Raw genomic sequence first — 11,684 nt, 5'->3', positions numbered from 1 at the left:
AAGCATCCCGTGATAAGCTACATGGGAACGCAGCAACAAATACGTGTGCAGCAATACTTCTCTAAAGCATCCCTCGGCTACGCTGTCTTTAATCAAGGCTTGCAGGAGTATGCGATGAAGACTCGATATTATAATCCATATTCCGAATTTGTGTCTCTTTATTCTCATCTTCACTGATGTAATTTGTGCAAAAGCTCCTGAACTTTCCATGAAATTTATGTCACGAGTATTTTTTCTCAATAAACTATCACAGGAAGTCAATTTTTACTATCTCTGTCTACTACTATCTCAGGCAGGAATGTAAGCTTCAAATTCGTTGCATGTCGCGCTAAAAGAAAGATGGATGTCTTAGAACTTCTCCTCAAACCTTATTTAATGATTTAATGACTCGTGCAGCGGTGGGCAAAAAGCTGCTGAACGAACGAAAACATCTTGCAAAGAGACTGAGAGACTATCTTGTTGAGTTTGGGTTATCTGTTGACTGGTTTATGGTACAAATCTGATGCAATATTTTAAGAAACTGGTATTTGGAAGGCATCTAAAAACATTATGAAGAGTTTGCAAAGTTGGAAATCATATATCATGAGAAGTGGGCTATAAAAAATCTGTACCAGGTGTCCTACTGAGCTGAATTAATCGTCAGCCGTTAACAAGACTGAAATACCTTATAATGGTGTAATATCCCTATAAGGCTAATATTGATCGTATAGTTGTCTACTGCCTACCTTACACCCAATATAAATAAGAAAAAAGTGAAGTGAAGAAATGACTTATTACTCAAACCCTTATTACTATGATTTGGCTCAGGTTTTCATCTTTTCGCAGATTATTCCACGTAGTTCAGTGGCAGAGAAACACAATACTGCGACTCTGTAACCTTTCCGTATCACTTCTTCGTGACTAGCAACATATTCTAGTGTTAATCTATTGTTGCAACTCACCATTCAAGATGAAGAGATGGCCATTTTCGGTCAAGTTAGGGTGAAAAAAAAAGTAGTTACACCTTTATTTTCATCCACCAAACACCAGCGTATGAGAGTGAGAGAGCAGCCCCTTACACCAATAGAGTTAACATACACGTATTGTTACAACTCAGCATTAAAGATGCGATGGCAATTTTAGGCCAAGTTAGAGCGAAAAAGGTATAGTTACGCTTTACTTTCGTCCCCCAAACACCAATGTATGAAGGTGAGAGGGTAGCCCTGACACTACAGGGTCTCTAATCACCCACAGGCCTGGCAGAGATGGGGGGCTTGATGAAGGGGGTTGGTGCTGCTGTCTCGCTCACCCTCGTCACCGCGCTGGGACAGGCTGCATGGTGGAACCGTCACATACTCAGCAAGTCTTTTGTTTCTGGTATGCCAGTATAACTATTGTTTGTTCACCTTAACTTGATGCGGATTTTCGTCCAACTGTAGCTTTTATTTCCTGGAGTTCAGTGGAAGAATGCTACAGTACAGCTGTTCTAAATTCTTTCCATAGCACTTCTTCCTGACTAGCAACACAATCTATGTTAATCTCTTGCTATGACTAAACATTGAAGATGGAGATATGACAAATTTACGCCTAATTAAAGCGAAAAGAGTTAAAAATTAGCCAACAAAGGCAAGGCACATACAAAATGACTACTGAAAGGCTCAACTAAACGCTTATATCTCCTGACCGTGAGACACCAATAATCCTTAACAGGGAGCAAATGTTACGCAAAAATTAGAGTATTTTGAAGTTGTGGAAATTAATATAGTATAGGCAAGAAAAGCTTTGCAGTTAATAGTTAAGTAATTCACACAGAATTCAGTTTTTATCCGAGGTTATTTATTTACCGGAATATAAAAACAGGTAATAAAAAATACAGGAGGTTACACACACACACATACACACACACACACACACACACACACACACACACACACACACACACACACACACACACACACACACACACACACACACACACCATAGAAAAGCAGCAGCACATCAAACAGTCAGTTATGTTAATTTATGTCATGGAACTCCGTCTTCCCTCCACCCATTTTTTTTTCAACTATTCTGTGGGTATCTTTGAGTTAACAAGCTATATTAACACAGGAGCTACATTAACACAGGAGCTATATTAACACAGGCACAATTCTCAACCCTGTCCAGCTCCAAGTCCTTTAATCAGTTTGACGACATGCAGAGAATAATTTAGGCATCATTCTGCCCAGAAATTATTGACTTAAACATACAATCTTGTTGTTTAGTATTTCAATAGGCAGAGAAGAGATTGGCGTGACCACCCCTTCGGAATTTATACATCTGGCAATAGATGGACTGATATATAGATACATAGATAGATAGGTAAATGAATAGAGGAGGGAAATCACACAAGTTAAGAGCTGCAAATTATATCTCTTAAGGAAACCAAAAAGATGGCTTGGATAACTATTTTAAAGGTAACTAAATTTAACCAGATAAACATGGCCAGTCGGCTGCCTCTGTGGGGGTCCTCAACGCTGTACTCGAGGCAGCAGCACAGGAAGAGTACTTCGTTATGCTGGTCACTGATAAAAATTCACAGGTATTCCAATTTCCCCAAAGAACAAAAAAGCATTGTTGCAAAATTTAAATGTAATTATAATATCTGATAATACGTGTTATAAAAAATCAAAATAAGATTAATATTATAAGGTATAGGTGTAACTTCGATTATTCTGAACATGTAAAAATATTGCTTCATAACATTTTTACTCTCCGTTACAACTTAAAAACATTCCTCTCCGCCAAATCAGGTGTAAAGACATCACAAAAAGAGAGTGTCCACATGAAACATTTATAACTTCGAATCACTATGAACGGTGTACGAAAAAATATAACATACCAAGCAGTTAACTTTCATTCAGCCACTTCAACAAGAGCCCACATTAATTTCTGTAGTTTCTCAAGGTGATGGTGTAGCTCTTTCCTGATTTACTGGACTCTTTTTGCATCCACTATAATAATAAAAATTACTGATCCAATGCACAGATGGTCAGGTATATCTCTCCATTTTTTATTTTGGGTACTTCCGGAGGATTTTGTTCGAATTAGTAAGGACCTCTTGTACTGACGGCGTTAATTAAGCTTGGAGCTAACCAGTCCAGCTCAAAAGTCTTTCCCAAGCTAAATGAAAGCATCAAACAGTAACAAGAAAGCAATATGCCATCAGGTCGATTTAAGCATCTCTAAGGAGCAAGGCCTCATAACCTCATCGCCACCTCGGGTGTAAAAGATAGATCACCAAATAATGATAGGGATGTTCCATTTCCTATTCCCATCACCCAACCCGCTTCAGTATGACACTCTTTCCAGACTTTCCAACAGCGTAATGCAGTAACAGGTTTTCACAATCATAATGAGAGAAATAATATAATCGCTACTACAGCTAATTTCTCAAAAGTTTTAAAACTCAGAATGCTGTGGTGGAAATGGACTGGATTCTCACTTAAAGTACTTGGGTTATGTTGTCAGTTTGCAGGTGTGAGTGGTGTTGTAGCGCCGTGGGGTTTGGGGGTGTTCGAGGTGGCGGCGGACGGCCAGGACGCTAACGTGACGCAGGCACAGCTCTCCCGGGTGGTCGGCCAGGCTCGCCGGGTAGGTTAGGCAACTTTTACTTCATTTACTGATTTACCATTGGAGGCGGGTAGGTCGCGCTCACATTACTACTAAGGCGGGCAGGTCACTCTGAAAGTACTGCTGAGGCGCGTAGGTCACTCTAATATTGCTGCTGAGGCGGGTAGGTCACTCTCACGTTACTGCTAATGTGATGACGATGACAAGGAAGAAATATGCATTCATATACAAACTGTGATGCCTATAACTTTATCAACCACATTTCTTCTCGGTGACGCCACCAGCTGCGGCAGGCGTCATGGTTCGTGACGGTGGTGGTGGTGAGTGACGACCCAGCCTTCCTCGCCGCCTTCGCTCAGGGCTCCGTCAAAGCTCGCCTTATGGTGTGGCTGACGAGGCTTCTCATCCTCACCCGCCTTCCCCTCCACCAGCTGCAGCCGATTCGCAAACTCCTTTCTGTGACAAATTCTGTGTTGCTTCTTCTTGATTACACACCAGCCATAAGGCGAGGAAAATACTGATATGGATGCTATCTTCAGTGTATGTTATTATGAGTAAAAATTCCATTGTAAAGTGTGTCAGCAGATATCCATGACCATTATGAGAGTAATATCTCAAAGGGGAAAAAAGACAATAGGTTATTATGATTATTTTTGTAGTCATATTTCTGCTACCGTTAAAAATGCCAAGTATATCCATGAGACTTTGCACTGAGTTCTGTTAACGATATTTTGGAGTTGATAAACATTTCATGAGATAAAATTCTTGACTGTCTTCCGTAACATTCAACCAAACAAACATACAATTCCCTTCCAGATGCAGTGTGTATATCGACCTGCCGTACAGTTCTGGTGATGCTCAGCAGTTTCGTGTTGCCACTTGGATTCCACACCTTGGCTTGACTCTTTCCCCAGGGTCTCGTTTGTTCCCTGAGAAATATGACAGGTTAGTCACCCCTCGCCCTCCCTTCACCACCTTGTCCACATTTATCCCCAGTTTGTGGGACCCAGCACCAATTATGGCATCAAAACGTAGTAAGAGAACTATCTACACCAGGATTGGTCTAACCAGTCAAAATACTGAATACACAGACCGTCTCTCTTGTACTGAACCATACCAGACGAAAACCATGGCAACCGCCTGGTGTCAGGGCAAGGAACCCACCGCAGACCAGGCCCATATTCTCGCTGGTTTAGGAAGCTCCCTAACACCTTTCCCTGAGCGTTTTATTTTGCGTTTTACATCTTATTGTCCTAGTCTGTGTTGTATAAATCTTTCTATTATCACCACACTACATAAGTAGCATACAGATGATGGAGCATTGGGGGACCGAACCCTAAATGCTAATCGCAAGGCAAAATGTATTGCTGGCTAAGGTACAAGCCACCTACAAACCAAATTTGAAGAAAATTAATTTACTTTACGGCATTCGGTCACTGTGTTTCAAAAAAAAAAAAAAAAAAAAAGAAGTCCATATTAAAAAATAAATGGCGGTTTGCATTCGGCCGTCTTTGATCAAATCCTCACCAAAGTATTAGACTTTTTCACAACCACATAGCTGCTATTTCCTAAAGGTTTGGTGAGAACTCCCCCACAACTTCTCGAGATATTTGGGCAACACACACACACACACACACACACACACACACACACACACACACACACACACACACACACACACACTCGCCAGTAAAAACCTATAATCGCCTCGCCTTGCTTTGGCGGGCGATAAAGATGAACGAACCTTGTTCAAAAATAAATCGCTAGGGGGAAGGTTTTAGGGGGCCTCCTTTCCCGACGAAAATAAGGGCCCAGGCCACACTGATAGCCCGGCACATTCATACCATAGACTGACTGTTGGGAGTGGGTGCTGTAGCCTTTGGTTCCTCCTTCCTTGCCTTAAAAAAAAAAAAAAATGTTAGTTACTGAGAAAGATTTACGTTTTATATTATTTACTGTAAATATTCAGAGCATTTTTTTTCTTTGTTAAGACAAACACATAGGTAACTACAGTAGCTAGGTGTTTTTAGAATACTCCTGGTACGGAAACGGTATTATCATTAGTAAATAATAGATATAAACCGAATTCAGTCTCAGAAATTTACCATATCAGTGAGCATCTAAAATTTCATTAGCCTGTCATGATATACAAAAATGTACCTTAGTTCTATTTCATTACAAGCACTAAATAAAAACTGATCTAATTAACATATTCACTGTAACTGGTAAATAATTTTTCTCTTCATATTCCCTTCTTTCAGACTAGCCAACGGGCCACGACTGAAGGTAACCTACGTGGAGTTTCCCTCGACAAAGAAAATGGTGGTGGACGACCCCGATGCCCCTGAAGGCAAGAGGGTCATAGCCATGGATCCAGAAGTGACCCTCTTCGAAACTATTGCAAAAGATATGAATTTTACGTAAGTCAAGTACTGTAGACAGATAGATAGATAGACAGAGAATAGGGGGATATGTCTATTTTTACTTTATTGCAGATCACCTTCACCACTGCTGTTGAGGTTCTCTGAAAGATGCCCAGTATCTTTAAGCAGTGACACCTTGAGTATTCAGTGTCAGAATTATTACCCCCAATAATTAAGACTGAGCTATCAATACCAGTGGTAGCAATATGGTTGTCGCTACTAGCTACAGAAATGCCAGCCTATTAGCACCAGGGTTCAAATCCTGTAATATCATAAAAAACACAACATTCAAGACACAAAACTTGCATAAATTCCTTATGTTACAACATAATATAAATTATCATTAAGAAAACATGGTGCGAGGGGGGAGACTGTGTGTGTGTGTGTGTGTGTGTGTGTGTGTGTGTGTGTGTGTGTGTGTGTGTGTGTGTGTGTGTGTGTGTGTTTTCTCATTGCAAAGTAAGCCACACTGGTAAAATATATTGTCTCAGGTTCCAGATAAGTCCACCAGAAAATGATGCCTGGGGTGTGCCAACGCCAGATGGTTCCTGGACAGGCATGATTGGTATGCTGCAAAGAGAGGTGGGTGCTTCAAGTTCACTGGTTAATATTACTAAATACAATGCATTTTGGAAAGCCGATTGTTTCCCTAAACTTGCTATGCTGTTCTTACTCTAACCTGACTCAGAATTCCGTCTTTTTGCAGCTAATTCCACGTACCTTAGTGGAAGGATAAGATATTGTTATGGCTCTGCGTCCTTTCCATTGCCATTCTCTATGACTAGTATAGTAGTATCATATCCGAATGCTAATCACAACTCGGTATTCAAGATGAAGAGATGATAACTTCAGGCCAAATTAGAGTATAGTAGTGAGAACAAAGTAATCTATAGTATCTACCCATTTCATTTACAGGAAGCGGATATCAGCATGAGCGTCTTTCACATAACTGCACCTCGTGCCAAAGTGGTCGACCTGACATTTCCAGTAACTATCTGGTACGTCAGAAGCATCGTCCGTCGCGGGAGCTGTGAGGTGGACCCTTGGGGCTTCGTGTTTCCGCTGACGCCTTTCTTGTGGGTAACCATCCTTGCTGCCTTGACTGCAGTGATCTTCGTTATGGTGTTGTTGTCTTCTTGCCTCCCTGACCAGGCGCATACCCAGACAAGATATCCCAACAAAGCGGACAGCTGCATTAGAACGCTTCTGCAACAAGGTCAGACTGTTTTGTATCATTATACCACCCTAACTTAGCCTAAAACTGCCATCTCACCATGCTGAATGTTGAATTGTAACAGTATACCAACAGCACAATATGGTGCTTGTGACAAGGAAGTGCTATGGAAAGGATATAGGGCCTCAACATAATCTTTTTTTCGCCAATGAGCTAGGCGAAATAAGCTGCAAGGAACGAAAATCTGGGTCAAATTTATGTAAAAAAAAAAATAGAGTTATTTCCTGATTCCGCGTATATCCAGGTAATTGTTACTATATAACACAAGACAGGTTGAAATAGCTCAACGATCTATTCATGATCCAGATGTTAAGGTCACTGGGTGGTGGTGGTGGGAGCGTGTAATGCTGGGGGTGTGGATGCTGATGACCGTAGTGCTGACGCGAAGTTATGCCGGCAACCTCATGTCACTCCTGGCCGTCAGATACATCCCGCTGCCCATACAGACCCTCCAGGACATCCTAGATAACCCCGTCACTGTCCTTGTGCCTGGAGGATCAACTGTGGAAACATCTTTTTCGGTTTGTATTCCGCGTCAGCTGTCAGAACACTCCGTTTATACTGCATAAAACTGCCACAAGACAGATTTATCTATTTTTACGTGTAAATGAAGCAAAGTATGCATATATATATATATATATATATATATATATATATATATATATATATATATATATATATATATATATATATATATATGTGTGTGTGTGTGTGTGTGTATATTGCTAGGACGCTCCAGGCGGCATGCTTAAAAAGGTTGGAGATCTACAGAAGACGGGACGCTTCAAGCCCATCCTTGTGTCTGAGTTATTGGCCTATCTGAACTCAGCGGTGAGGAGTGGACACCATGTCCTGACCACCATAGACTCCAGAACCACCGTAATGATTGCTCAAGACTTCACAGCAACAGGTAAAGCATAAGAATGGTATGTTCTCATCTGCACTATATTTTGAAGTATACACAGGAGCATACTAATAGCACCATATAAGTGCAAGTTCTTCACTTTCAGCAAAATAGTGCTAAATGTTTTCTTGCATTGTGAATATGCTCGAAAAACAGTAATTCTCCTCATAGACACTGTGCGTCACACAAGACAAACAGTCCAATTACATCATCGAGAAGTGAATTATTTGTAGATCCCACATGTTTGTTTTATAATTTTTCTTTTATTTTATTTTCCTTCAAAGACTCAATAATTCATGGACACTTTACTGTAATATGTCCCTCGTTCATGTATGTATTTCTTTGTTTATTTGTTTATATATATATATATATATATATATATATATATATATATATATATATATATATATATATATATATATATATATATATGTATATATATATATATATATATATATATATATATATATATATATATATATATATATATATATGTGTGTGTGTGTGTGTGTGTGTGTATGTGTGTGTTTAATCATAAGATCGTAAACTATTACTGGCTAGTTTTTTATATGGGCATGTCTGTACTTTTTAATGAGTTATAAAATATTAAGCAACATGTGTTATTGTATCGGGGACAGATTATTAACAAAAAATATTTGTAGTGTGCTCTCTTAGATAATAAACTTGACCTGACCCCACCTACCGATACCTCAACAGGCAGGTGTGACTTCTATCAGGCCCGAGAGGAGATCGTTCCCATGATGGCGGCGTTTGCGGGACCCAAAAACAGCCCTCTGCTTCCCTCCTTTAATCGTAGGTGTGTGTGTGTGTGTGTGTGTGTGTGTGTGTGTGTGTAATGGTTACTTGGTACTTTGGTACCCTTCTTGTTGGTTTAATGTTCAGCACGATATATTTCAGAGAGTGATGCCATGCAGTACAGGACTGCCAGAACATTCAGCATTATATATTTCCTTCCATCAGTAATTTACTTTCAAACCATATGCCAGTGTTAGTGAATGAAAAACTGAAACTAAGGAAAATGAGCTTAAAGAAATGAAAGTGTCTTGCAGCCATGATGGTATTTGTTTTCTCCATGTACTAGGAAAGGTATGGTAGGATACTTATCGTCAGAATTAAGGACATTGCCGAAGATTTAATCACTTCTCCAGTTCTCTCTTATAGTCCATCCCTTTTCATTCTCCTTTCAGTATTTTTTTTTCTCCGAAATATTCCCTTCTTCCTTTTTTCATATGCCTTTGTTCACCAACACTTTTGCAGCGTGTTGTGTTGCCGTCAAAACAAAAGACTTTCCCATGTCCTGGCAGGTCCCATGACACAAGAACTGGAAGGAAAACTGTTTCTCTATACTTGAGCAAAGCACTGCAATTTTTCTGTGTAATTTAATATTTAAATCGTCTGCTGTGTTCCATGTCATATCAATCAAATTTTTTAAAAGGATGAGAGCAGAAAGAGGAGAAGGCACGAGACATCATTCAACATTCTATAGGCAGCTGAAAATTATTAACTGGAATCCAGGTTACTACAGTTCTACTTAAGGAAATCCAGGACATCCAGTACAATTACACTTGCATCATTATTCTCATTTTCTTACAGAGTTATGAAAGCCATTGAGGCGGGACTCTACTACTACTGGTTGCAGCTCTACACTCCTAACTTTACAGCCTGCCTCAAGCCGCCCAAGAAGGTCGTAGTCAGGACAACCTTGGCCATCACCAACCTCTGGGTAAACTATTGGTGTTCATCGTACTCTAAAATAATGATCTGTCTCAAGAAATTCTTAGTGTTAATGAAAGAATACAATTGTCCTTAATGGAAGTAGTAGTAGTTATAGCATCAGGTTCGTCTGAAACGTAAACCGAGTGGCTGCAGGCTGAAGTTGCTCTCCTCTTGCAATCTGCCATCCTCCTTTCGGAGGATAGAGAGTCAGTCAAGGGACTGACTGACTCACTAGATAGATAGAAAGACTGATAGAGATATATAAATATACGGTAGATACAAAGGCACCGAAGAATAAAGTCTGGCAAACTCCGTATTTATCGGTATGATCCAAAGAGAACATTTTAAAAATGCGCCACTAAATTACGTAAAAACAATTAAAAATGTATATATTTGTATACTGTAATTTTCATATCTTATACATGTGTTTGTTTACCATTACAGGGCACGCTGGTGGTGTTGGCAGGAGGACTGACCGTCAGCCTTCACGTGCTCTGCCTCGAGCACATCTGTTCACATCTTCCCTTCTGACACATCACACCGACTCATTCACTTATCCGGCGCATCAGCCTCACACTTGTACTTACTTCTGATGCTTGGATTTTTTTTGCCGTGGCACGATACTGGAATCAGCGAGTCAACTTCATTTACATTACCAAACGAGCTATCATTGCTTACCTAGATCATTTATTCTAAAATGTGCCCAGGTATGTAGGGAAGAAAGCTGGCTGAATGAAAGCATTATGGTACCCGTACTCATATGTAGCCAACTATGTGTTCAGAATAACATTAAAAAAAAAAAAAAAACTTATTTTACATCTTCAGTCCGAGGATCGTTTCTTATTGTTATGATTTAGGTCAGTGCCTGAAGATTTCATTCAGCTTCCTCAATATGTCGTCAGGCTGAAGGGTTTGGTAACGGACGAAAAATTTGTCAACTTAAGTTTAATCAAAAGCACATACAACTACAAACCTCCAGTTACCAAACGAATTCTGGATATTAGTTTACTTTTTTATATACTATTATTAAGTGTTCACGGCCTGACCATCACTGCCTGCTGATTAAATACAGTTATCATAACAACACAGTATATAAGACCCTTTATTTATTTAGTTATTTTCCAGTTCACATGGGACATCTCTACTGATCCTTTTTCTCCTTATTCCCTGCCACGTACTCGTTCTATACACCTCTAAACACAGTTCATACTTTCCATGTCAGTTAGGACTCCTGATTGTAATCCTTCAAAATAAAGACTTGAAAAACCTCATTGTAAGAGGTCTGAGATAACAACGATAAGTCTAAAAAATTAATTGGAAATTGTAATAATGAAAATAAAGTGCTAAAGAAAACAAGAAGCAAAAATATACAACCTATATACAACAATAGTGGATTTTCTACAGAGATACTACCAGACCTCGAGTAACTGAAATGTGAATCTATTGAAATTAATAAACCAAAATATGTCTGGCCAAGAAGGATGGCCAGGTAAGGAATTAGTGAAGAAAAACTGCATAAACGAGGTGGGAGTGTCAACTAACTTCCTAATATATGAACAAATACTGGTGTTTGTGCCGTACGACAGTGTGTGTGTGTGTGTGTGTGTGTGTGTGTGTGTGTGTGTGTATGTGTGTGTGTGTGTCAATAAATACTTCGGTTGTGGCCTGGCCGCCTCACTGGCCGCCCGACCCTGCGCGGCTGGCTGCCTCACCCGCCGCTGCGTCACCATAGCCTCTCCGCTGGTAAGTCTTGAGAGTGTGGCGCCGTGCTGGTGTGGCTGACGGTGTTAGTGTT

At 40.0% G+C, this 11,684-nt stretch overlaps 1 protein-coding gene across 1 annotated transcript in view; it reads left to right on the top strand.

Moving 5' to 3' along the window:
- LOC145402583 (glutamate receptor-like) overlaps window positions 1-10,420 on the top strand; it is a 69,507-nt gene extending 59,087 nt beyond the window's left edge. The window contains exons 4-15 of the mRNA XM_080274581.1: window positions 2,454-2,560; window positions 3,490-3,612; window positions 3,876-4,096; window positions 4,408-4,536; window positions 5,853-6,011; window positions 6,506-6,596; window positions 6,930-7,230; window positions 7,555-7,769; window positions 7,978-8,158; window positions 8,870-8,969; window positions 9,767-9,896; window positions 10,334-10,420. Coding sequence (XP_080130707.1) covers window positions 2,454-2,560; window positions 3,490-3,612; window positions 3,876-4,096; window positions 4,408-4,536; window positions 5,853-6,011; window positions 6,506-6,596; window positions 6,930-7,230; window positions 7,555-7,769; window positions 7,978-8,158; window positions 8,870-8,969; window positions 9,767-9,896; window positions 10,334-10,420 — 1,844 coding nt within the window. The remainder of the gene's footprint in view (window positions 1-2,453; window positions 2,561-3,489; window positions 3,613-3,875; window positions 4,097-4,407; window positions 4,537-5,852; window positions 6,012-6,505; window positions 6,597-6,929; window positions 7,231-7,554; window positions 7,770-7,977; window positions 8,159-8,869; window positions 8,970-9,766; window positions 9,897-10,333) is intronic.
- Window positions 10,421-11,684: the final 1,264 nt, after the last annotated feature.

Source organism: Coenobita brevimanus, chromosome 58, assembly GCF_032717465.1.
Source record: "Coenobita brevimanus isolate Jiangsu-jjx chromosome 58, ASM3271746v2, whole genome shotgun sequence".
Classification (NCBI taxonomy): Eukaryota; Metazoa; Arthropoda; class Malacostraca; order Decapoda; family Coenobitidae; genus Coenobita; species Coenobita brevimanus.
This window is presented reverse-complemented; position numbering and strand designations above follow the sequence as displayed.